The following is a 27392-nucleotide window of genomic DNA, read 5'->3' as shown; positions in this document are numbered from 1 at the left end:
TTGCATGCTGGGGACGAGTTGAGATCGCAGGCTTTTTAATCACCTTCATGAGAGTGGGGCACTCAGTAAATATAAATACTACAGAATAATCTGCTAGCAAGGCTTGGGGTCATAGCGATGACCTGACTGACGAATCTGTTCAAGACTGTGGACCAGACTGGAAAGGGACGTTTAGCATCGTCTGGTTCAAGAAGGGCTGCTCCTCCACAATAGATCTGCTAAGATACTTCCCAGATGGGATTCTACAAACTGGCACATTGTAAGTGCTCAATAAATAAGTACTGAATGAATGAATCAGAATTTAAAAGTGAAACTTTCAGTTTAAGCTTTAAAATGACACTTTTGTCATCAACTTCTTCCCTCCATCAGCTCCCGTGGGACTAGGCCAGGGTGTCTAGCCTGTCCCCCCGACCCCCCAGCTAGCTTCTGACCCTCTGATTGGCCCAGGTGTACTTATGAGGACATTCAGAAAAGGAATTGGTATCAACATAGAAGAACAAAACTTGTGTTATGGTCACTGCAGCTTCTAACACCAGGTGGACTCTCAAAAAGTCCACAATGGCAAGCCAGTGTCCCCCCAAAAAACTTGAGTATCAAAGGAGGATCCCCCCCTCCAATTTCCCAGTGAGGGGAAGTGATATTCTGTCACTGTCAGAAACGTGATAATAGACCAGTGACATAAACTGTGGAACCAAAGTCACAGCTCCATTGTCCTGTGACAGGATTGTTTAAATCACCGTTTTTTCATCAAAATAGAAAATAATAAAAAAATGAGACCCCTGGAAAAAGTGGAAAAGAAGTCTCCAGTATCCCAATGAAAGAGTTAAAAAATGAGAATTGGGTTCTAGAAGACTTCCATGGCCCAGGACCGTGGACAGCGGCCAGAGAGGCAAACGGGCTCCCCCCAAAGAAACCTGTTACTCAAGCTCCATCTGTGCCAAAGGGAATATGAAATGGAACTCTAAATTTGAAAAGGGGAAAAGAGACCTTATTTTCTTGTGGGGATGGGGTAGGGGAGAGAAGCTGCCAGAAGGGAATGGATCTAATTTGGAATGTTGAAGTCCCAAGAGACTCCAATCCCTGTGACTCCTGGAGCCCCCCACCCCCACCCTCTGAGAGCAACCAGCACCATCAGGAAGGAGGAGGCTGTTCCCTTTGCTCCTCGCCTCATTATGCAGCAAGCTACCTAAACGATGATCTCAGAGGCCTCCCCCTGCTTTGCACGGGGACACACACACACACACACACACACTGCTGTCTGCTGAAACCCGATATGAGGTCTTTTTTAAAATTTATTTCAAAGCCTCCCTCCCTCTCTCTCTCTCTTCACAGACGCTCTGCGGTGAAGCTAATCAAAATCAATGACTCCTTGGCAGCCAGAGAAAATGGGGGAAGAAAGGGAGGGACGGTGCCAGCACTTTGCACACGGTGGAAATATTTTTTTTAAAAAAGCCACCTCACTATCTCATGCAATCCAAGTAATGCAACAGGAGAGACGGTGGGAACAATATATACATATATCTCATGCTTCAATTTCCTAATACAAATGTCCATCAAGAAGTCAAATCTCATATAAAAACAAGCATTAAAAACAAGCCCTTGTCAAAAATCGGGGCAGTCGAGAAATGCACTCAAATTAATGATGTGCAAGAAAAAGCCAGGATTAGATAAATACATGGTTTCCATTAATACAAGAGAATATGTACAAGGGACTTGGCTGTAAAGCTCCACGAGGAGGTCACGGGTGCCCAGTTCTCTCAGCGATGTGGCTTCATTGAAATCAAAATTGCCCGAAACGCCAACCCTAGCATTTGGAGTTTGGATCCTCCAGCGGAAATGTCCTAAGCTAGTCAGGGTTGAAAAAGGGATTCTCTGACCTTTCACCTTTCCCCTGTGTCTAGGTGGTCAGTGTGTTCTCACCGCAGTCTGGAAGGTACAGCCTTAAAGCAGCAGAAAGCTGTGATTGCATATAACTACAGTAAGGAAAATCCCCTCCCCCAAAATGGGGTGAGCTGGAAAGACTCTAGTGTCTGGCTGGGAAAGTCACTAAACATAAGCAGAGACTGGATGTCATATCATCCTAATTAATGTGCCTTCTCTAAGTTCACGGCTTGGTGGGGATGTCACCTGTGCTCTCTGCAGACCCTGCCTACACACCGATCCCCTGTAAACATAACTCTGGGGAGGGCTCCAGTAATGAAAGGGAACCCGTTCTCCATAAACAAGCTTTCTTTTTCGCTGTGCTGAGTTCCAGGCTGGAGGGGGTGGGGGGCTGCCCTCACCTTCCGCAGTTCTGGGTTGCATTTTTCTTTAAAGGGTTATTTAGGAAAACATAAGGCATGGATAAAAAAGAAAGAAAGACAGCTCCCAGCTTGCAGCAGCATTGAAAGGTCCTGCATTCTAAAGGACCTGGTAATTTTCAGCAAAGCCTATGGGGAATAATTCCCGTGTCAGCCCCAAGTCAACCTTCGCAACGGCTGATCCCTCTGCTGGCTTCTTAGAACTGGAAGGGTGTCTGCTCACCAGCCCACCAGACCCCCTGTCCTTGGGTACTGGATGGTGACCTGCAAATCCAGCCTTGTGGAATGACAGTCTGAACCTGCAGCCTGGCGCCTCACCATCGCAGCTTTGAAAACGGCAGTGTGATACCCCGCACAGAGGAATAATACCTGTTTTTGTTGGATCTTTGAAAATGAAAGCAAAAAATCATCATTGTTCCCTGACGAGTCTTTGCAGCCAAGTCTCAGTCCAGCACACATCTTTTTTTAGCCCTTCTAGAAACTTCTGAAAATAGTAGCTTATCCTGGGAGGGAAAAAAATCAGACCCTCAGTGAGATGCTGGTGCATTTCATTTAAATGACCCACTCCCTCCCGCAACATCCCTTGCTTATTAAATCACCCTTGACCAGAACGTAGCCATTTCTTGGCTCTTTAATCCATAAAACCTAAGCCCTGAAATTCTCTGGGGGGAGTGGGGGAGGCTGTGGGCTGAACTCCCAGGATACTTTGGTGGGGGTGGAGGAGACAGCAGACAAGTCACAAATGAGGTCAGTCTTCCACCTCGTCACCAGCAAGCCACTCAGTGCCGTCCCCTCCCTTCCTCCCTCCCAGACCCCAGGGTTTGCTCCCAAACACCTCTGGATATTGGTCCCCACAGAGAAAGAAAGAGACTCTCAAGTGGCACTTTTGCGACTCATCCCTTTTAAAAAAGCCTCCAAAACAGCAAAATAGAAATCTCTCTTGTCCCCTGGCCTTGCAGAATACCATGGCAGCACCAGCAAGAACACACTTAGCACCAGCAAGATTTAAGTGAAGCACCAGAGACATCAGATTGGTAGGGGAAAAAAAAAAATCCCACTTGTCCTGATGTGACAGGGGGACTAGCCGTCTATCTAGGTAGGTGTAGAGAGAGAGGCTAGGACTTGTCAAGATTTAGAAATGGAGGTATCCCAGACTGCCCCCACAAAATTGGCCCCAAGTCCTCCTCGCTTTTTTTTTCTTTCTATTTTGCCTTTGGCAATTTTCCCTCTTACTCTGTCAGTATCCCTCCCCAGGCGGTTGGTCGACTCTGAGGCTAATTCCCACCAGTCTTTGCAAATTTTCTAGGTACACAGTAGGCGTCTCTCTTCTGGTGCCCCAGACATGAAAGAATATCAAAGTTCATATCGGAAGGTGCAGAAAAGTGAGGGACCACGTCCTCGACAAGGCATGCACTGAGTAGTAATATTCATATTTTCTTTTTTTTATATATAGAGCTGTATGTAAATAGCATTGGGGTGTCTGTTTCTGCAGCTGGATATCCAAAGGGCTTCCCCAGTCCCATTCCTCCATGCTACTATTGCTCCAGGCGACGTCTTTATTCTCCACTTCCTTCTTGAAGTGCCAACTGCGGCCTTTCAAGCTCTGGGCTCCCCCTCAGGAAAACGGGAACCAGCTTTCTCCAAGGCCACAGGGTTTTCACCAACCTGCAGAAATAAAGATTTGTATTTTGGTCAGTAGGCACGTGCAGACAGCCACTGGGGATGACGTCACCACCTTGGGCCTCTGCACAGCCAGCCCCGTATGTCGGGAGGGGGAGGAGGGGAAGAGCTGCTAGATAATAGCTCTGATTTTGAAAGCTTCCCCAAAAGCTAGTCTTAGTGCCACCCCCCACAGAAGCTCTGTCCATATAGCAGACTTCCCCAAACATCATTTGCACACGTGCATGCACACACACACACCCCCATCTGTTTTCAGACCTAGACGTTTACATAGGCATCTGCTGTGATTAAAAAAGAGAATGTGGAGCTGTGCTACCTTTTTGCTCCTCCAAATCAGGAACAGGACCCCCATCTATTCATTTCATAGATCCATATTCAAGGCAGACTGTGGGACAGTCTCTGCTCTCATTCACTCATTCATTCATTCATTGCCAAACATGCCAAGTGCCATAGTAGGTGTTACAGAAAACAGTGACACGGTTCTTACCCTTGAGGGGCTCAGAGGCCAACAGAGGGAGATGGGAAGAAACTGATAATGACAGTGTCATGTGAAGAGCATGCAATCTGGGTAAACACGGGCTACGGGAGCCCAGAGGAGAGGCAGCTCATGACGGGGAGGGGGAGTCGGAGAGTGTTCCTCAGAGAAAGAGGCAGACCTCTGCCGAGTACCAAAGGATGCCAGGGAATTAGTCAGAATAAGATGAGGCTCTCCCAGCAGGGCAGAAAAAACAGCACATCCCCAAGAAAATGGAAAATCCACATCCACACAAAAACTTGTACACAGATGTTCAGAGCACCATTATCCATAATAGCCAAAAAGTGGAAACAACCCAAAATGTCCATCAACTGATGGATGAATAAAACGGGGTATTTCCACACAATGGAATATTATTCAGCCATAAAAAGGAATGAAGTACTGATACATCCTGCAGCACAGATGAACCTTGAAGGCATTGTGCTAAATGAAAGAAACCAGACGCAAAAGGACAAATATTGTATGATTCCATTTAAATGAAATGTCCAAAGGAGACAAAGCTTTGGAGATAGAAAGTAGATTAGTGGTTGCTTAAGGCTGGGGGGAATGTGAGGAATCGGGGGGTGACTGCTAATGGGTCCAGGGCTTCTGTTGGGGAAATGAAAATGCTCTAAAATTGATTGTGGGGATGGTTGCACAACTCTGGGAATATAATAAAAACCATTGACTTGTGCACTTTAAAAGGATGGATTTTATGGTAGGTGAAATACCAGGAGGAGGAGGGAGAGAGGGAGAGGGAGGAGAGGGACGGGATGGGGAGAGGGGACGGGGAGAGGAGGAACAGGACAAGCGGACAAGCAGAGGAATAAAATATCTTGACTAGGTCAGGGAGCTTGACGAGGCTCAAGCAGAGAGCGTGCGATGGGGCCTGGGAGAGAGGAGGCTGGCGAGTTAGCAGGGGCTGCCGGTTAGCAGAGGAGATAAGAACATTTCACATGTTAACTCTAAAGCACGTAGGATAAGAACCGCCATGTGAGAAATACAAACCAAGGAGCGTAGGAAAGAGTGGCAGAGAGATCGCTTTATGACCTCCAAGTTGGAAAAAGTCTGGGATGTTGACCTGTACGAACTGCACCAACAGGCTCCCTTGGCCTCTGGCTTCCTGCCGGGTCCAGTCAACAGAAGGCACTAATGTGACAGCGAGATCAGGGTATCTGTTCCCCCTCCTGCCGGCCGTAGGTGGGCCACAGCGCCTGCCGGCAGCTCTCTGGTTCAGCTCCAGGCCTCTCTCCAGGCTCCAGGCTCTATTCCCTCAACTTACCCCTTCAGGCCAAGTGGTTCCAGCTCCCCTCTGTTGCCAGCCCTGGGGTACTGCATTATCCCTCATTGGTTTCCTAAACCCCGCCCATACCTTTGTCATCTTTACTAAATTCTTCTCTGATTACTCAGTGTGGGGTACTCTCTGCCTCTTATTTGCATCCGGACCAATACATATGACTGCACAAAAGAGATGAGTCATGATCACATGGACCCCACCATCTACATTAGCTGACAGTCACAAGGATCCCAGTCTGCAACTTCAAACCTTCTGCTCTGACCTGCTTAGGTGGAGGCAAAAGACTTCTGCAGCCCGCCACCCCCCGACTCCCCTTCTATCTCATGAGAGCACCAGCACAGTAGGGCTTCTGCATCACTGTGTAGCCACCCTGTGTTTTCATGGAATACTGAATCAGGGTCATCCATCAACTCAACAGAGAAACACACTCGATTCAGTTTATGAAAACCAGCTTTTGTACACCCTAAAAATCTTACTTTGTTGGTTTCTGGTCATACGGATCTACAGAATGAAAATCATTGGAACTCTGCAGCATTACCTACAATGATTATGCTGCCTTAAACACAGGTATAAAAATGGAAGGATGGAGGGAGAGAAAGGAACCACATTTGTCAAGCACGTGCTATGTGCCACTGAGTGTGTTAACTTTGTGCTAAGCATTGTTCTCTGCTCTAGCTAAGGCCTGGTGCCTGCCTTCCACGTGCCTCAAGTCTGACTGGGGCAGACCTGACATGCCAGGCGCCAGTGCTGCAGAAGACCATTGTCCGCAGGTGTACTTATAGCCCAGAAGTCAGGATGCAGTTTCTCCCATCAGGAAAGCTTCAGAGAGGAAGCAGGATGTGAACTGGGTTTGGAAGATGTACATACATATTTTTTCAATATTTGGAAGAAGGAAGGAAGGATCGTTAAGGTGGGAAAGGCCCTGAGCAAGACGCAAGGGCAGTGACAAGTATGGCTCGAACAGGGGACCGTGATGAGCAGGGAACTGCATCTGCAAGTTGTGGGAATGGAGCTCGTGTGAATAGGTGAGTTGAATGCAGATGATGAAGGGAGAATAAAAACAGCATCAGGAAAGGGGGGGACTGTATTTTTAAAGCTGTGATCAACTGCATCCCTGAAAGGAATGGCATTTTCTTGCAAAACTGGGTAGGACCAGCAACTGATTTTCACTTTTCCCACCTGTAAATCATTGAGCCTATGACGAGTCTTTCTAAGGGTTTCCCAGGGCTGCTAAATGGATGAATTCCTGCGCCCACTCATGTATTGGTGACAGGTTGGTGTCCACAGTGAAAGATGAACACCAGAAGCGCCCCCTGCACAGCCAGGGGACACCATGTCACCAGGTCCCACCATCAGAGAGTGGGCATGTGCATACACTTTAGGGGCATCTTAAATTGGACACCCTAGGCTAGGGATCTAGCCCACAGAAGGGGTCACGTAAATGTGCTCCAGGATGTCCCTTCCAGCTTTATTTGTAATAGCAGCAGTTTGGAAACAACCCATGTGTCCATCGATAGGAGACTGGATTAATGAATTAACCTACATGCACATTAGAAAGAGGTGATCTATGGGGCCGGCCCAGTGGCGCAAGCGGTTAGGTGCGCGCGCTCAGGTGTGGCAGCCCCGGTTCACCGGTTCGGATCCCGGGCGCGCACCGACGCACCACTTGGCAAGCGATGCTGTGGCAGCGTCCCATATAAAGTGGAGGAAGATGGGCGCGGATGTTGGCCCAGGGCCAGTCTTCCTCAGCAAAAAAAGAGGAGGATTGGCAGATGTTAGCACAGGGCTGATCTTCCTCACAAAAAAAAAAAAAAGAGGTTAGATCTAAATGTGCTGAGACAGAAAGATGGCTATGAGTCTTCACTGAAAAGAGAAAATGGCCAAAGAGCACGATCTCAGATCTTTTTTCCTTTAATGAATATATATATATACACATGTACAGATATCTATATATCTACATCTATCTATATACCCATATAAAAAGGTGTAGCAAAGAGGCAAAATATTGTAATGGTTAAGGCACAGACTCTGGAGCCGGACACCTGAGTTGGAATCCTGATTTAGACACTTAAAAGCTGTGTGACCTTGGGCCAGTTATTAACCTCTCTGGGCCTCAGTGTCTCTACAAGGAAAAGGTGGGGAGTACTAGTGAATCTCACTGTGTTGATGTGAGGACCAAAAGTATTAACATTTGTGAGGCACAAAGTCCAGCACATAGTAAGGGCTGCATTTGTTGTTATTATTATTGTCATTGTTGTTATATACTCCAGCCTGAAAGTTACCCCAGGCGAGTGGCTTTGGGGATGGAGTACAAGAGCCCTTGCAGGGCTTTACTTTATATACTTGTATATCATTTATGTTTTTTTTCTTTTCTTTTCTTTTCTTTTTTTTTTTGCCAGGAGCAAGTAGTAAGTGTACAATTTAAAACTATTGTAAAAACATAAAGTCCACCACTCGCTATGAGCCACTGTCCTGCCCCTGGGATATTTTCCCTCAAACTTGGCTCATAAAGAACTTTCTCGAATGCTGACTCACAGCCAAGGCGCACAACTGAAGAATTCATGAAACGCCTTTAAAAATGTCCCTGTTTCTCCTCTGCACCCACAGTGAGGAGAGGCCAGGCGGGCAGAGGGGGAGAACATGAAATCTTGAGGCCCTGCCCCCTGGGCCGCTGTGCTGTCACCCTGTCTTGGGCACTGAGAGTGGAAAGCTGTGAACTCCAAGCCCCGCTGCAGGGTTAGATAAAGCGGGAGGCTCACCCCCTTTTTCCTCTATCTGAGAAGGGTTAGGACTCTGGGGTTCCCTCCTAAGAGGTCCCAATTTTTAATTTAAAAAAATACCATTTTTGCTCTTGGTATTTGCATACCTGATAAGTTACCAACTCAAACAGCAGAGGATATAGAAATGAAAGGTAAGCCCCCTTCACTGCACCCCTAAGCCTCCCCGAATATTTTCTGAGCACTTGCAGACACCGTGTCCCCCCCATCATTACATGCCCAGAGCCCAGCACAAGGCCCCACACACAGTAGGTGCTCAGTTCAACCTGTTTAACGACAGTGAATAATAGTGGCAACCAGGAGTGCTTAAGATTCCTGGGCACAAAGCTCTCCAGGCAGAATCTTCCTAGAGGGAAGAAGATTGCTCTGGTCTGTGTCATGGCTTAAATCTCCATCTGTGTGGCTCATGCTGGCCCCTTAGAAAGCTGGGCGCTGAGGAGACTGGGGTGAGAGGACTGAAAGAGCAGAAGGCTGGTTTGGGGGGTGTCAGAAAGGACAAGGCCATTTGGCAGCTCCTGGAAGAAGTATTTGCTCCCCTCTGCCCAGCCCCCTCCTCTCCGTGAATAGTTATCAATGTGGTCGGTGAATAGTTGCTAACTTGATTTCCAGAAGCGTGAGCTCTGAGAGTGCAGCAGTGCACAACAGAATTGACACCAAATGAAACGGGCAGACCCCTCTGAAAGTAATCTTGCCATATGCATCCCATGTTATCACATGCACATTCTTTGACCCAACAGTTTCACCCCTAGGAACTTCACGTTTTTTCCCAAAGTTGTCCAAACAAAAATGTTCACTACAGCCTTGTCTACACTCTCAGAAAATGCAAAACAGCGTAAATGTCCCCAGGGAGATGACCAAATAAGTAAATCATGGTCCATCCAACAATGGAACACCATGCAGCCATTAAAAAGGATGATGGCAACATTTCTTTGTTGACATGGGAAGATCTCAGCAAGCTACTTTTAGTGGGGAAAAAGCAGATTACAAAACAGAATGATCTCATTTATTTAAAATAGGATATGTGTGTGGGTGTGTGGGTGCATCGAGAGAGGTCTGGTAGGGTGGTCCTCCAAATCAGGGGTCTCGAATTTAAATGCATTGGGCACAGTAAAGTGTGCCCAGGAAGGGCAAGGTCACCAGAGAGTTTGCGTCCCATCTAAAGGGGTTTCCGACACTCATCTCCAGCCTTTTGCTGCCACGTGGGAATTCTGACTCTGTGTTGTCAGATCTTTCCATTTTTTCAAGAAAAACTGGAAATACAGGCTTCTGCATGAAAGTGCCTGATACTTAAGTGCTGGGGGGAAAAAAATTCCACTCAAATAAAACTCAACTGCCGGCCAAATTCAGCCAGGAGACCACCAGGTTTCAACCCTTGACAGACACGAGACAGTCAGCTCGCATTGAAGCCTGCCTCATCTTAACCCTCAGAAGCTACCTCTGTGCCTCAGTTTCCCTGTCTATAAGGTGAGGGAGTTGGGGTAGGTGGTCCCTAAAGACCTGTCTAGTCTGGCTATGTTTCTAGAATGGTGACCTTTTGGGGTCATAGCTCTTTGGAAAATCAGATGAAAGCCATAGTTTCTCTCTCAAGTGGGAGGAAACAGAGGAGTCTGAAACTGGACATAATCTTGGCTGCAGTTGGGATGGGCACGCAAGGAGTCATCCTCACTCTTAAGCACTCCGACAATGACCAGAGGTGTGGTCCACGAAGAACATTCCACAGACAACACAGATTTAGCTGAGGATGGTGAGAGCCAAGCTGATAACCACCTTATGTACAGAGGCCAGTGACATGAATGAGAAATGGGAAAAAATGGCAGTGTTTGTCTAGAAAGCCCTTCTGGACCTTTAGCATGAGATTTTATACTCTTTAGACAACTTTTATAATAAAAGAATGTTTACCAATGGCGGCCAGCCCCGTGGTGTAGTGGTTAAGTTCGGCGTGCTCCATTTCGGCGGCCTGGGGTTCATGGGCCTGGATCCCGGGCGCAGAGCTACACCACTCATCGCCATGCTATGGTGGCAACCCACATACAAAATAGAGGAAGATGGGCATGGTTGTTAGTTCAGGGCTAACCTTCCTTAAGCAAAAAGAGGAAGATTGGCAATAGATGTCAGCTCAGGGCAAATCTTCCTCACCAAAAAAAAAAAATGTTTACATACACTTTAATATCAAAGTTCCACTTCTGGGCATTTTTAAGAAAATCATCTGTGATGTGCCCAAAGAGTTATACACGAGGATGTTCTTCATCAGGTTGGAAACAATCTCAATGTCTAACAATAGCGGACTGGGAAGGTAAATGATGGAACAGCCAGATAATGAAATACTGAGCAACCTCTAAGAAGTATGTCTTAGAAACTATCATAAGGCATGGAGAAATATCCATGATATAACGAAGTCACATAGTGATTCCATTTGTTAAAGTACCTATCAATGCATTTTTTAAAATGGAAAGAAATATCAAAATGTTAAGAATGGGTAGTAAGATAAAAACAATCGATGAAAATTCTTTTATTCAGTGTTTTCCAAGTATTTGATATGAACTTGCAATATATTTTGTAATCAAGAAAAAACATTTTTTTTTAAAAAAGGAATACTACACAAAGTTTCCCAAAGCAATTTAATTCCATCTTGCCCAAGTCTATGGCCTGGGGAGCAAAGATTCAGTGATGGCAACACTCTGTGTGGCAGCCAATTTTCTCTCCACAGGAGGGTAGAGGAGCTTTCTCTTTCCCTGGGTATCTAGCAGTAATAAAAGGACATATCTCATTGATGTGGGCTAAAACAGAGATTCCCCCACCCAACAGCAGGGGCACCAGTTTAGGGCAGGAAGGAGAGTAGGGAGACAATACTGAGTTGAACGGTGAAATTTCTTAGACAATAGAAATCCAGCCAGTATCCACAGCGTTCTCAGGGCGGTGAGGGCTGGGCATCAGCGAGCTGGTACAGGATCAGGACCTCTCAGACCTTGGCTGGAGGCGAACTATTTCCCTTTCACTGAGCGGCTGGGGTGAGGGTCAGAGCCAGGCTCTCCTGCCCCTGAAGTCTAGGAGCATCTGAGGCCAGGGGCTGGGATTTGTTCATGTCTGCATCCCTGCATCCTGGTGCCTGGCTCTGAGCTGATGCTCGTGTTTGCAGATGCATGATGACAGAATGTAGCCCCTTTATTGCATCACATCTAATTTCCCTTCTGCAAAGCACCTCTTCATGCACTGACAGTACCTGTGAATCACATTACTTATGAAAGCCTCTCTGAGCTTCCTTCCCATTGCACCTAGAACAAAACTCAGCCTCCCTGCCACGGCCTGATCTAGCCCGGGCCTACCTCTCTGACTTCTCCCCCAAGTTCATATGGCATTAGCCACGCTGCTCATGTTTTCTCTTCCTCAAACGCACCATGCAAAATCACACCTCCAGGCCACCGGACATGCTATTCTCTCCTCCCAGAACACCTTTCTTGCAGGTCTTCACATAGCTGGCTCCTTCTTGTCAATCATGTCACCAGTCCCTAGCTCCTCCTCGAAGTGGCCATCCCTAACCCCTGCAGGTAAGGAGTCCCCCGGGCTCTCTCCACTACATTACCCTCGTCTATTACCTTCAGAGCCCTCGCACTTTCTGAAATTATCTCTGTGTTAGATTGCATGATCCAAAGATGGCCACAGCAATATCTCCTGTCTCACATGCTAGTCTAGAACTTTGCCGCTCCCCCGTGGGGTGGTGTCTAATTCCGCTCCCCTTGAATCTGGGCCAGCTTGTGACTTGCTTCTAACCAAAGTGACTTCTGAAGCTGGGTCAGAAGAGGCAAAGCAGCTTCCACCTGGTGCCCTGGACACTTGCTTTTGGAGCTCTGAGTCACCAGGTTGGAATCCAGCTACCGTGAGGCTGCCATGCTGTGGAGAAGCCCAGGCCACAAGAGGAGGCTGAGTGGAGATGCTCTGATTGGCAGTCCCAGCTGCTACCCAGAATCAACAGCCAGATCTGTAAATGAAGATCCCCCACCGTGATTCCAGCCTGTAACTAGCCTGGAGCAGATGAGTCACCCCTGCCATGCCTTGTCCAAATTCCCAAGCCACGGAATGTATGAGCATAATCAAATAGGTGTTTTAAGCCACTAAGTTTGGGAGTAATTGGTTACACAGCAACAGTAACCAGAACAATCTTTATTGACTTATCATCTGTCTCTTCCCACTAAAATGTAGGCCCCATGAGAGAAGGGGCTTCTATGTCTCGGTTCTTCCTGTGTCCACAGTGCCCTGCACACAGTAGGAACTCAATAATTAATAGCTGAATAAGTGTAAGAAGCTGAATTCAGGAAACAGTAATACTTATCTTGCATAGTTTCTGACTGATTCATTTGTTCATCACACAGTTACTGCGTACCTACTATGTGGCCAGCAAGTCACCAGGGGCCAGGGATACTGCGGGGCAGCTCACTGTTCCTGTGAAATCCCATCACACATACGTGGTGATGACCAGAGGGGAAACAGAACCCCCACTTCACCCCTCCCTGCCCCCACCGTAGGTCTGACAAGCTGACTTTTCAAAAACCAGAGGTTGCCAAATCCACCCAGCCCACATCTGGGGATGTATTTAATTATCCCCCAGTGTGGCTCTTTTTACATCCACAGCTCAGTCACTTGTGCCCTGGCCTCTCACTAGGCAAGCTGGTGACTCCAGACAGGGACCATGTGGCAGGAAGGCCCTGCACATCTGGCCCCTTCCCAGGGTTCCTCCCCAACAGCTGTCTCCTTCAGTTCGGATTGCTCCCTCCTCTCGCCTAGACTTTCAAGATCTAAAAGTAATCCTGGCAGGGGTGCAGCCGGCTAGGAGGGAGGCCTGAGGGATGTGCCTCCAAGTTTAACCACTTAATCCCCAAAGTACCTGCCAAGAACCAGTTAGCACGTCTGGCTGGCTGGCGGGCCAGGCCGTCATTAATTCATTAAAGCAGGCTCCTGCTGGCCCATTATCTTCTTTGCCGCTGACCACGTCGCCTCTTGGGCCTGCAGACTCTCCCTTTCTCTCTTTCTCCTTAGTTCCAAGGCAAGATTCTGCCCACCCTAGCCCCCTCTAGCAGCCAGATTCCTGGGCTCCATTCTCTCTCCCTCCCTGCCCCCTCCCAAGGCGCACTTCTCCCTCCCTCCCACGCCTCTGCCAGCCAGCGCTCACCATAAAGCATCTTTTGTTCCTTCTCTCCTGCCATCTTCCAGCAGTGACTGGTTAAATCACACCCATCCTACTCCCAGCCTCCCCAGCCTCCAAGGAGCCTCCCCTGAGGCTCTCTCCTAAAGGGAATCTCACTAGTGCAGGCATTCTCGGCTCACCACCTCCTCTGCTTGCTACCCAATATCTTCTCCTGCCCTGCATCCCCCAAGTCATCTGGGGGTCCACGTGCTGCCAGCCTTCAAAGACAGAAACTCCAATTCTCTTTCTGACTTTGCCACTGATCCTTTGGGAAGACGCAGGTGAACTCTCTCTGCCTCGGTTTCCCCTTTGAAATAATAAGAATGGCATTAGCCATTTCATAACATCCTCTGATGAGTGAACTAAGCACCAGGGACTGCACCGGGCACCTTAAATGGATGCCCTCCTTTCATCCTCCCAACAACCCTGACAGAGGTACAGCTCCAGTTTACAGATAAAGGCTCAGAGAGGTTATGGTTCTTACCCAAGGTCACACTGCTAGCAAGTTCCTGGGCTGGGACTTGAACCCAGCTCTGTCTGGTCCCTAAACCCATGCTCTTAACCACCGTACTGTCCTGGCCGTCTGGCCCTGATTCCCCAAGAGAGCAAGTAGGGATGGTGTGGAATTGCCAGCAATGACAATGGCAAAATTTTGTCCACTTCGGGAAAGAAAGATCCTAAATGCACAGTCATAATCATGGTAGCTCACATTTATATCCACTTACGTGGCTGGCACTGTTCTAGAATTTTCTGTATATGAATTCATTTTACCCTCCTGACCACATCTATGCATTAAGTACTATTAGTGTCCCCATTTTACATATAGGAAAACAGTCTCAAGGCTGTGTGTGTGTGTGTGTGTGTGTGTGTGTGTGTGTGTGTGTGTGAATGATGACTTCTAAGAACAGTATTGCTGCTCACAGTAGAGGCTCAAACAAGTTTGCTGAAGATAGCTAAACTCACCCTTAAGCCTAAGAGAAGAACTGTCTGCCCTTTATGGCTGACTCAGGCCTCCCTGAAACACCCAAGGTACCCCATTAGTACTCCCGTTTCTCTTCTAGGGTAGGAAAAGCGGAGAGGACCACACACAAAAACTCAACAAATTGTCTTTCGCCAGTGGATTTCTTTCTTTTCACTTCTTCCTAACTTACCAGAGGCCAGGAAAAGATGGGTTTCCCCCCAATAAGGCCAAAAGCGCAAGAAAGGCCAGAGCTGCAGGTGGTGGGTGACAGGGAGGGAACTCCAGTCCCTGGGAAAGGGGCCAAGGCTGGGAGCCCGAGCATGGCGAACCCGGGATGTGAGCGCAGGAAGGGGGTGGTACCCAGTTCTACCGGTGTCCCAAGGGAGTGAGGGGCGGCGCTGGAGGAAAGTCTTGCCGGGCATCCTGGGGTCAGGGCCCTCGAGGCAGGAGAACCCTGGAGGGTGTGGCTGCCGGGGACGCCCTGGCGGGACGGAGCAGGCGGAAGGATGAATCCAGGGGTGTGGGGAGGGGGTGGCCGGGAGTCAGGACGCAGCACGGACTCTGAGGCAGAAGCAGAGAGAGAAGGGGGAAACAAACTCTAAAGACAGTTATCTGCCGACGCCGCACCAGCGAAACTCCTCTCCGCCCCCCTCGCCTGCCGCGTGAGCCCGAGTCTCCCAACTGCTCGCCCGCGCGGAGGTCTCCCGCCTCCTCCCGGCCCGCAGCCTCCTCCTCCGGGCCCCAGAGCACCCCCAGACCCGACACGCACACACAGCCGGGCCCTGGCCGGGCGTTCTCCGCCTCCTGGGTGGGGCGCTCAGCATCCCGCACCGCCCTATCCTGGGAAGGGAGCGCTCTCCCAGCCTCACATGGACCCAAGACTAGAGGAAGACGTGTCCTAGCCCCGCTCTCCAATTCTACTGGATTCCTCTCGCTTCCCATCTTTCCTCTGATTCACTTTTCCACTGTCTTGCAACTTGTTCTCCAGGCAGTCTCTCTTTTTCTCCAGCTGCCTCATCCTCCTTTCTTTCCCTGTCTCGCCGCCCGCTTTTCCTTTCCCTCTCCTCCCACCTTCTTTCCTCCTTTCCCTAAATTCCACGCTTTGGGCTTCCCGTCTCTCCCTCGACTCCCTTTTTCTGCCGCCTGCGCCCCGTTTAAAATGTCATTCCTGTGCCTGGGAATCGGCAGCCCCAGCCTGGCCCCTTCCCGGCTGAGGGCAGCCCCGGGCCCTCTTTCTGGAGGGGGAAAAGCGGATGGGACCTCCGGGAGCCGGGTGGAGAGCTCCCCGAAGCGCGCACCTCTCCTCGCCGGCGCCCGGGCTGCGCCGGCCCACGCGACACCTGTCGCCCGCGCTCCCGGCTCACACCCCGCGCACCCCCGCAGCTCCCCCGGCGCTGCCACCCCCCACGCTCCGGCTGCCGCCTCTCCCCGCGGGCACAGACGCTCGGGTCTCGCCTGCGGGCGCCGCGCCAGCTTCCCAGGGTGTCGGCGCACCGGGGCGCTCCGCCGGACCCGAGCGCGCGGCATCCGTGGACCCGTGGCATCCCAAGGTGGCTGGCTTTTTCACCTTCGATCCTCACCTTCGGCCCCAGACTCACCTATGGTGGGCTCAGCCTGAGTCTCTCCACCCCCATTCTCTGTAGCTCTCCTCTCTATTCCAGAATCTGAAAAGATGATCCTTATACGTTTGCTCGCCCAAAGCGCCTAGCGCAGTGCCAGGCACACGGCTGGTGCTCAATAATTCCCCAACCCCAAGGGCCTAGTGCACAGTAGATGCTCAATACCTTTCTCCCACTGGTACCAAACACACTAGGTGCTCCATACTCACTCCCCACCCCCACCACCGCGCAGTGCCTAGCATACCGCAAGCTCTCAAACATTCCATCCTTAAACAGGGCCTAGCATCCAGAAGGCGCTCAATAAATGCTCTTTCATTAAGGCTTCCCCTTGGAGCTTCCCTAAGAGCCTCAGATCCCAGCCCACTTCGGGGGCATCTCCTTCTTCATCTCAGTCCCAACCGTCTGGTGAAGAGGAACCCAAGCTCCTTAAACGGGACACCTCGCTGGAGAAGGAGTGAAAAAGTTGGCAAAGCGGAGGAAAACTGCCAAGTGCGCGGGCCTTGGGAGTACAACAGCCAGCTAGGAACCTGGAGGGGGAGGAAGTCGCGAGATGCACTCGGGGAGCCAGAGACTGGGGAACAGAAAGTGAAGTGACACTTAGGAAGAAGAGGGTTTGGAGCGGAGGTGATGGAGATGGCGGCGACTTAGGACCAGCAGGAGGCTTGGAAGAGGACGGGGGACTTGTCTAGAAACGGCGATAGATTATAATTATTTGCGTGGCTTGTAACTACGTTCTCATAGAAAGAACCCTTTTTAACTTGTATTGTGTGTTTACTTGCGGGGCTGGTGGGGATTATGGAGGCGAAAGTCTTCCCAAAGCCACCCCACTGGAGGGAGTGGCAAGATGCGCTTAAGCATTCCGAGAGAAGGGGACAGAAACAGTGGACCTGACACTTGGAAGGAGAGAAGGGAACTGGATAGGAGGGGGACGGAGATCCTTGCGAGAGAAGGGAGCAGAGGAAGAAGGAGATGGGAAGAGAAGAAAGCCAAACTTGCCGCGCTCCCGCTCCCAGGCCGGCCCAGCGTCTCCAGTCCCCAGCTACCGCGCCCTGGCGCGCGCTCGCTCGCTCGCGTACCTGTTGCTCGCTCCGGCTGGGTCTCGGCTCCGGCCCCACCAAGAAGCCCCGCGTTCCTACAAGTTCCGCCTGCCGAGTAGCCAGGCCGCCAGCGCCGCCACCTGCGCGGCCGCGCAAAGCCAGGGCCAGTAGGTGGGGAGCGCGCCGGGCGCCGGCGCCCTCCGGCTCCGCGCGCGGCGCCGCCACATGGTGCGCTGGTGCAGCTCGTCGCCGAGCGCCTTGAGCCGGGCGGCCGTGAGCTGCGCGGCGGACGAGCGCAGACCCAGGCGGCCCGCGCTGCAGGCACACACGGCCGGGGGGCCGCGGCCGCGGTGCAGGGGGCACGGGCACATGACCGCTCCACTCGCTCCCTCCCCGCGCTCGGGCCGCCCCTCGCCTCCTCTTCCTCCGGCCTCTGCGCCTGCCTCCGCCGCGCTTCAGCCGCCGGGGGCCTCCCCTGGACACCAAGTTTCTCCTTGTGTTGTGCGTTTGTTGTGCTGACGGCGCTATTATTAATTAAAGTGTCACATGGTGGAGGGGGGCGGGGAGGGCTCGAGGAGGGGGGTTACATCATCCGGCCCCGGGGGGGGGGGCTGCAGGCAGAAGAAACCGAGAGGTAACTTTTAACCCTTGCAGCGCCGATAGCGAGGGGGCGCGTGGTTTGGGAGAGGGGCAGCGCGGCGCGCTGGACGCGAGCAGGCACCCCGCCGCCGAGGTCCCGGGCTTGGGGGGTCGCGGGGGACCCCCGCAGAGGCGTGGAGCGCCAGCGAATGTTTCCTCGTCCCCTTTTTCCTGAATTCAGCTCCAGTTCCGATTTGGCGACGGAAGCAGGATCGTTTGCCGTTTTGGATGAAGCTGGTATCGAATTCGGCTGTATTATTCAAAAATATTCCGAGGCTATTGTTTCGTTTTGGGGAGGTGGGTTGATCCAAAATCTTACGAGAGGGCCAGTGTCAACCCAACTTGCCTACTTTCAGGTCTGACTAGGCACCTGTAGGCTTCGGATTTGAACACACCGGACACACGCCCCCACCCGGCTCTGGGCTTTGGAGCCAGACCCTATCGCGCCCCCAGCGCGGCTAGAAACCTTGCTGGAGGCCCGGTGAGGGGTTAGAGGGGTCGGTCCTTAGCCCCGGCGGGGCGCGGAGGCACGCATTCGCTGCGCGCCGCACTCACACCCAAAAGACCCTCCCAAGGGGCTTTTTAGAAGGAAACTTATTTTTGTCTCCTTCCTTTGTGAATATTATTTTCCTGCCAGGGTTATAGTTTCTATCGGCGATCCCGATTTAATGCGCGGTGGATACCCTAAGGGGTCGGTGGCGGGAGGGACGCTGGGGACTTGAGCCCTTTTCTCTGTGCAATCCAAAGGCTGCGCATATGTTCCTTCAGACTAGAAGGTCTGGAGTTGTCCCTGCTAGTGAAGGTACAGATGGGCGAGCGGCTTTCAGGATTCTTTGGGAGAGAATGACCATCTCCGATCTTAAATCCATTGGGATTCAGATCAGTTTGGGAGTCAGAAGACCGGAGGAGCCCGGAGGTGGCTCAAGGTGGTGGTCTGGGACCTGATGAGGAAGCTTTGATTCTCTCCAACCCAGGGCAGAGTGTTGCTGAGGCCTAATGAGTCCTCTGGTCACTTGGAAAAGATTCAAGACCATGAACTTCGTTTGGATCTGGATTTATTACGAGGAGAGATTCCCCCGGCCTGCAGCATGTTCACGGCTCAGATCCCAGCTCTGCTGTGTGATCTCAGGGGCCCTTGCCAGCCCCTGTTCTCCTACCTTTAACCATGATCAACACTTCCCTTACTTAGCCTTCTTTGTGGGTTACTGGGCTAAGGTCTCTGCCTAGCTGCCTAGAGTAAATCTCGCAACAATTCTAGAGGAGGAGAGGGTGTTATTACTATCCTACATTACAGATGAGGAAACTGAGGCACAGGGAGGTAAGGCCTCTTGCTCAAGCTCACAGAGTTAGTGCAGAATGAACCTGTATTTAAACTAGGGCAGTCTGCCGCAGGCTCTAAACTCTTAACCACGGTTTTATACTGCCCCCTGTAATCTGGGAATAATAATACCTCCCTCCCAGGATTGGGGCAGAGATTAAATGAGAGAAATGTATGCCAGGCACCTGGCATGCAGTGGGCCCTGGATAAACCTTGGTTCCCTTTGCTTCTGGCCAGAACCACTTCCCCATTCTCCTGGGACTCACCTCCTTAATCCCCCCTAGTCTTTGCAGAGGGGAGCTGATCCATTGCCCGGTGGAGCGTTCCAAGAATGAAGATACAGTGTCTATTTAAAAAGCCCCTTGGATTTAAATTGAACAATTCCCTCCCCCCCCCCTTTTTAATCTGCACGCTTTTAACGGCTCACTTCATGGACATTAATTTTAATGGGACGATTATTACCCTGTTTGGAAGCCTGCCCCTCAAAATGCTGGGCTCGCAAGGTGGTGCTGGGTCCGGTCCCAGCCGCTTGGATGTTTTCTGTAGCAGAGAGAGTGCAGCCTTGGCCGTGGGGACGTGTCATTCAGCAGAGGGAGAAGAGAAGGGGGTGATGGAAAAGTAGGGGGAAAGAGAAAACCTCTCGCTCCCCAACTCTGCAGTTGATAGTCGCTCATTTGCTCACACTGGAGTTGTTCTGCCCTGTCCCCCCATTTACCAGCTGGGGAACTTCGCCTTGAGATGAGGCTTTTTGGAGCCTCCATTTCCTCAACTGTAAAATGGGGATAATAGCCCCTATCTCACAGAGTTAAATAAGATCATTCCTATAAAGCCCTCAGCGTGGTGTCCAGCACATTCTTAGCATTTAATAAATGTTGGCTATTGCTAACATTTTAAAGTAGATCATAGAGTCGCTAAGCAGTGTGCTTCGAAGAATGTTGGAGGGCCTGCACCCTCAAATATATATGGTTCCCCTATTGTGAATTGGCGATTCTGTCACTCATGTTAAGTATTGTCCAGAAAAAGCAAATTCTGTGGGAGAGTAACATAATGCTCTCGTAACACTTTAGTTAAAATGAGTTTTTGATTTTACTATTTAATTTGATAAACACTTATATAGTGCTTACTCTGTGCCAGGCACTGTTCTAAGTGCCTTAGACATATTAACTCATTTAACCCTCCTAACAATGTTATGTAATAGGGCAGGTACTGTTATTGGTCCTGTATTATGGATGAGCAAACTGAAGCAGAGTGTTTAGTGTATCCAAGGTCACACAGCTGTCTGGCCCCCAGAGCTTGTGCTCTTTAGCATTATGTCACCACTGGGGACTTGGGAAGTGAGAGGGAGGCTGTTATAGGCTGACTTGTGGCCCTCTCCCTCCCCCCAAATTCCTACGTGGAAGTCCTAAGCCCCAGTACCTCAGAATGTGACTGTTTTTGGAGACAAGGTCTTTAAAGGGGTAATTAAGTTAAAATGAGGTCATTTGAGTGGGGCCCTCATCCAGTATGACTGATGTCCTTATAGGAAGAGGGACAGGCACCAGGAGCTCGAGAAGATGGCCATCTTCACACCAAGGAGAGAGGCCTCAGGAGAAACCAACCCTGCCAACCCCTTGATCTCAGATTTCTGGCCACCAGAACTGTAAGCAAATAACTTTCTGTTGTTTGAGCCCCCCAGTGTGTGGCACTTTGCTGTGGCAGCCCTAGCAAATGAATACAGAGGCAATGTGAGGGGCAGAATGTCCTAGAAGGGAAGTTAGAAGCGGATAGTCACCAGACTATGGCCGCTTTTACTGCCGGGTGTGTTCTTGGGCATTTTTCTGGGTTCTTGAAGAGGGCTGAGTTCCAGGACTTCTGTGTTCCCCTTCTTTCTCCTCCATGTCCCGTGGGAGGCTTTTAAGGGAGGAGGAGTTTTAGGGGATGATTTTGAGAAATAGTTCATGAAATCCAATTGATACCTTTATTCAGAGAAAACTTTCCCTACCAGTTGCAAGGATGCGCAGCCTCTCTCTCATAGAGTGAAGAGATAAGACAGATTTTTCTAGTCCATGCAAGTTCCCTATGGAATCCCAGTACTTAAAACTGGGCTTAGCACATAGCAGGCGCTCGTAGCAGATAAATGTTTGTTGAAAGAAAGATTCAATGAATGAATGAATGAATGAATGGTAAGCATCCTGATTTGTCTTTCTGTCTTTCAGACATGCACTGTGATGTACATAGAACTGTTATCATTAATAACATAAAAAAATTCTCGCCCCAAATCATTCCCATACCTCCTACCAAAATCAATACTCGAGTGTTTTGAGCGGGAATGGGAGGGGTCTTTCTTTTCTTTAATTAAAACAATAATTACCTACCCTGGTGTTTGAGACTGAGTGAGCCTTACCTTATGTTGTTTTAATTCGTGTGGCTTGGTGGAGTGGTAAATGAATGCACAGCTGTGACCTCCTCCAAACAGCTGTGTTTCCTGAAGCCATGTATCAATGCCAGGGCCAGAGTCGATGCCAGGAGTCACTTTGGGGAACAACAGAGTTCTCGAATCGTAGTCAGTGTGATAGCAGAATGGTTTGACACTCCAAGCCAGAGAGACTTAGGTTTGAACCCTAGCCCTGCCGTGCAATAGCTAGGTACCTTGGGAATATTTTTCACTTCTGTGAGCCTCCATTTTCCTATCTGCAAAATGGAAGTAATAATCATAGTTCCTCATTGGATTGTTGTGGGGATTCAGAGAGAATGTATCAAGTGTTTAGCAAAGTGCCTGGCACTCGGTAAATGTTAGTTATAGTGCTTGTTGATATATCAGGATTATTAAGTATCCACTTAAGCAACAGAACTGGGACCCTGACCCAAACCCACTGGGAAAAGAAGAGGATTCAGATTTCAGTGAGTCCAATATTCAATTACATCACATTTATTCCCAGGAAAGCCCCCTCCATTCAATAAACCGGGAGCAGAACAGCTCTCCTCTCTCACATGTATCCTATTTAACCCTCTGATACCTGAAAAGAGGGGCTAACTCCTCCAGGGATCTCCAAATTATTCATTAGATACTTCTCTCTTAAGGACCTTTTTGTTGCAAGTAAAGAGGGAACAGCAGACAAATGTCCGCAGCAGGAGAGAAAAAATTAACCAGCCCATAATTATAGTCTCATCAATACTTGAAGCGAGAAGGGTAAACCTCACTTAAATAAAACCTAATGCCGTGATTACTGGAGTCACAAGAGATGGGGTTGGTTAAACACGCACCCCTGCTGTGAAAATTCAGACATAGCATCCTTTGCTCCAGCAATAATCACTTTATTGAAGGCAACCGAGCTTAGTCTACACAAGCGAATCACTAGACTTGAAATTATACTGAGAGGGTAAATGAGGATAAATGCTAGAAAACAATTTGGCAGATCTGGAAAAATTGAAAATGCGCGTGCTCTATGACCTGGTGGTTCCATTTCTAGCTATTTACTCTAGCCCAGTGGTTCTCAACTAGGGACAGTTTTGCTCCCCGGGAGACATTTGGCCATGTCGGGAGACGTTTTTTGGTTGTCGAAACTGAGGGGTGCTACTAGTGTCTAACGTTTAGAAGCTAGGATGTGGTAACATCCTACAATGCACAGACAACAAAGAAATATCCGGCCCAAAATGTCAACAGTGCTGAGTGTGAGAAACTCTGCCCTAGATGTATCAGTTGGTACCCATTTGGTGCAAGTAACAGAAAATCCAACTGGTAGAGACTTAAATCATAAGGATTCTTATTATTTACTTGACAACAAGTCCAGAGCAGGGATTGGCAAACTATGGCATGTGGGCCGTTTTGGTTTGCTCCCTGTTTTTGTAATAATTTTATTAGAATACAGTTGTGCTCATTCATCTACGTATTGTCTCTGGCAGTTTTTGTGCTGCAACAGCAGAGTTGAATAGTTGCAACAGAAATTGTATAGCCCGCAAAGTGTAAAATATTACTATCTGGCCCTTTACAAAGAAAGTGTGTCCACCCCTGGTCCAGAGAAAGGCAAGCTCAGGGTTGGGTTTGTGGTGCAAATATTTCATTAAGGATCAGGCTATGCCTTTGCTTCCACTCCACCATCCTTAGTATTTTGGTTTTAGTCCTCAGGCTTATTGCCTCATGGCAGCAAGGTGGCTGCCATAGCTCCAGATAGCACATGTGTACTGGGCTGAATAGTGTCCTCAAAAGTTCAGTTCAGTTCTCCATCTGGAACCTGTGAATGTGACCTTACTTGAAGATAGAGTCTTTGCAAACGTAAACAAGTTAAGATGAGGTCATACGGGATTAGGTTCTAATGTAGTGAATGGTTATAAGTTAGTTATAAGATACAACTTTGTTGAAATGGAAGTCCTGGCACCTAAGTCAAAATACAACTATGCTATTGATGGATGAATGGATAAACAAAATGTGGTATATCCATACAATGGAGGATTATTCAGCCTTAAAAAGAAGGAAATCCTGATACATGCTACTTGATGGATGAAAATTGGAAACATTATACTAAGTGAAATAAGCCAGACACAACAGGACAAATACTGTATGAGTCCACTTATATGAGGTTCATAGAGTGGACAAATCCATAGAGACAGACAGTAGAATGGTGGTTGCCAGGGGCTGGGGGGAGGGCAGATGGGGAGTTAGTGTTTAACGGGTATAGAGTTTGAGTTTGGGATGATGAAAAAGTTCTGGAAATGCATGGTGATGATAGTTGCAACAATGAGAATGTACTTAACGCCGTTAAACTGTACACTTAAAAATGGTTAAAATGGAAAATTTTAAGTTATGTATATTTTAGCACAATAAAAAAAAATCACCAGAAAAACCCCCCACCTAATTGTGATTCCAAATGTAGAAACCTTTCCTTGTTCTCAATCTTTTCTTTTACTTATTCCCACAACTTTAGATGCACAGAATTTCAGATTTGAAAAATCCCCAGAAAGTCATCTCAAAGTGTGGGTCTCCGGACCAGCAGCATCAGGCTCATCTGAGAATTTGTTGGAAGTGCAAATTCTCGAGCTTTACCCAGAACCACTCAATCAGACACTCTGGGGTGGGGCCCAGCACCGTATGCTTCTGATGCTCATTAAAGCATGAAAACCACTAGTCTAGATGATCTGTTCTATTTTGTGGATGAGGAAAGCAGGGATCATAGAGGTCAAGATCACAGAGCTGGTTCCCTGATGAGTTAGAACACTAGCCAAGGTCTTTTGTCTTCCTGTGCCTACCAGTTGCTGCCAAATTCCATACTATATGGGATCAGGGCTTGTAGCACACATGTTAAATGAAATTAATTCACTTTTTTTATGCCATCTAACGCTACAGCAATGCTTTTTCCAAACTGCAATAGAAAAAAGTGAGACCAACAGAGTAAAAGAGGGAGAGAGAGAAGGCAGGAGGGAGGGAGAGAGAGAGGAAGAGAAAGGGAGAGAGAGAGGAAGAGAAAGGGAGAGAGAGAGGAAGAGAAAGGGAGAGAGAGAGGAAGAGAAAGGAAGAGAGAGAATGAAGCAGCAAGAGAGACCTGAAGCCTTGTTTGAGAGCCTGAGTTTGCATCTACTCTTGAACTTCCCAGAACAAAATAAATTCTCTTTTTACCTAAAGTCATTTTAAGTTGGATTTCTGTTTTTTTCAACCTGAGGATCTTCCAGCATGGTGTTGAAAAGGAACGGTGAGAAGGGACATCTTTGCCTTGTTCCTGATCTTAGTGGGAAAGCTTCTGGTTTCTCACCATTAAGTAGACGTTAGCTGTAGGTTTTTTGTAGTTATTCTTTATCAAGTTGAAGAAGTTCCCCTCTATTCCTAGTTTACTGAGGGTTTTTATCATAAATGGGTGTTGGATTTTGCCAAATGCTTTTTTCTGCATCTATTGATATGATCAAGTGATTTTTCATTTTTAGTCTGTTGATGTGACAGATTACGTTAATTGATTTTTGAATGCTGAACCAGCCTTTGCACACCTGGGATAAATCCCGCTTGATCATGGTGTATAATTCTTTTTATACATCATTGGATTTGATTTGCTAATATTTTGTTGAGGACTTTTACAGTTATATTCATGAGAGATATTAGTTTGTAGTTTTCTTTTCTTGTAATGTGTTTTCTGGTTTTGGTATTGAGATGATGATGGCTTCATAGAATGAGTTAGGAAGTATTACCTCTGCTTCTCTTCTCTGAAAGAGATTGTAGAAAATGGGTATAATTTCTTCCTTAAATGTTTGGTAGAATTCACCAGTGAATCCATCTGGGCCTGGAGCTTTCTGTTTTGGAAGGTTATTGATTATTGATTCAATCTTTAATAGATATAGGCCTATTCAGATTGTCTATTTCTTCTTGTATGAATTTTGACAGATTGTATCTTTAAAAGATTTGGTCCATCTAGGTTATCAAGTTTGTGGGCATAGAGTTGTTCATAGTATTCCTTGATTATCCTTTTGATGTCCCTGGGACCTGTAGTGATGTCCTCTCTTCATTTCTGATATTAGTAATTTGTATCCTCTCTCTTTTTCATCTTAGTTAGCCTGGCTAGAGGCTTATCAATTTTATTGATTTTTTCAAAGAACCAGCTTTTGATTTTGTTGATTTTCTTGATTGATTTTCTGTTTTCAATTTCATTGGTTTCTGATCTAATTCTTATTATTTCTTTTCTTCTGCTTACTTTGGGTTTAATTTGCTCTTCTTTTTCTAGTTTCCTAAGATGGAGACTTAGATTATTGATTTTAGATCTTTCTTCTTTTCTAATATATCCATTCAGTGTTCTAAATTTCCTTCTAAGCACTGTTTTCCCCATATCCCACAAATTTTGATAAGTTCTGTTTTCATTTTCATTTAGTTTAAAATATTTTAAAATTTCTCTTGAGATCTCTTCTTCATGTGTTATTTGGAAGTGTGTTGCTCAATCTCCATGTATTTTGGGATTTTCCAGTCATCTTTTTGTTATTGGTTTCTAGTTTAATTCCATTGTGGTCTGAGAGTGGACATTGTATGACTTCTATTCTTTTAAATTTGTTAAGTGTGTTTTATGGCTCAGACTGTGGTCTATGTTGGTGAATGTTCCATGTGAGCTTGAGAAGAATGTGTATTCTGCTGTTAGTGGATGAAGTAGTCGATAGATGTCATTTCTATCCAGTTGATTGATGGTGTTATTGAGTTCAACTATGTCCTTACTGATTTTCTGCCTGCTGGGTCTGTCCATTTCTGAGAGAGGGGTGTTGAAGTTTTTAACTGTGATAGTGGATTCATCTAATTCTCCTTGCAGTTCTATCAGTTTTTGCCTCACATAATTTGATGCTCTATTGTTAGGCACATACACATACACTCTGTTGTTAGGCACATGATTGTAGAATTGACCCCTTTATCATTAGGTAATGTCCTCCTTTATCCTCGATAACTTTCCATGCTTTGAAGTCTGCTTTGTCTGAAATTAATAAAGCTACTCCTCTTTTCTTTTGATTAGTGTTAGCATGGTCTATTTTTCTTTATCCATTTACTTCTAATCTATGTGTATCATTATATTTAAAATGTCTTTCTTGTAGACAACATATAGAGGGTCTTGTTTTTTGATCCACTCTGACAATCTCTCTCTTTTAATTGGTGCGTTGAGATCATTGATGTTCAGAGTGATTATTGATGTAGTTGGATTAATATCTACCATATATGTTACTGTTTTCTATTTGTTGCCCTTGTTCTTTGTTCCTGTTTTTGTCTTCCATTCTTCTTCTGCCTTTTGTGGTTTTAATTGATTGTTTTACATGTTCCATTTTATCTCCTTTCTTAGTATATCAGTTATACTTTTTTTTTAATTTTACTTTTTTTAATGATTTTCTTAGAGTTTGCAATATACATTTACAACGAAGCCAGGTCCACTTTCAAATAACACTATATCACTTCACAGGTAGTGTAGGTACCTTATAATGACAGAATAATCCTAGTTCCTCCCTCTTGTCCCTTATATCATTGCTGTCATTCATTTCGCTTATATACAAGCATACATAAGCATATATATACATACATAAGATATATACACAAGCACACATAATTGAATACATTGTTACTATTATTAGTTTGAACAAACTGCTA

The 27392-nt window shown here is 47.6% G+C and overlaps 1 protein-coding gene across 2 annotated transcripts; it reads right to left on the bottom strand.

Annotated features, from left to right (window-relative positions):
* Positions 1 to 1108: 1108 nt before the first annotated feature.
* Positions 1109 to 17862, bottom strand: HRK (harakiri, BCL2 interacting protein). 2 transcript variants are annotated; one of them, XM_087424157.1, is made up of 3 exons: positions 17404 to 17862; positions 3534 to 3965; positions 1109 to 2803 (listed from the first exon to the last, which is right to left on the bottom strand). In XM_087424157.1, the coding sequence occupies exon 1, from the start codon at positions 17733 to 17735 to the stop codon at positions 17460 to 17462; it is 276 nt and encodes a 91-aa protein (XP_087280283.1). In that variant the 5' UTR covers positions 17736 to 17862; the 3' UTR covers positions 1109 to 2803; positions 3534 to 3965; positions 17404 to 17459. The 2 variants fall into 2 exon arrangements, with proteins under 2 accessions (XP_087280283.1, XP_004430000.1); XM_004429943.3 differs by having other exon boundaries at positions 1109 to 3965.
* Between the last annotated feature and the right edge of the window lie 9530 nt (positions 17863 to 27392).

The sequence above is a fragment of the Ceratotherium simum genome, chromosome 35 (assembly GCF_057802395.1).
Source record: "Ceratotherium simum simum isolate JZ-2026a chromosome 35, ASM5780239v1, whole genome shotgun sequence".
Classification (NCBI taxonomy): Eukaryota; Metazoa; Chordata; class Mammalia; order Perissodactyla; family Rhinocerotidae; genus Ceratotherium; species Ceratotherium simum.
Note: the sequence above shows the minus strand (reverse complement) of the source record. Positions and strands in the feature narration are given on the sequence as shown.

Excerpts from the sequence above, each read along its gene's own strand:
- HRK (XM_004429943.3), bottom strand. The coding sequence starts at position 17,735 with ATGTGCCCGTGCCCCCTGCACCGCGGCCGCGGCCCCCCGGCCGTGTGT.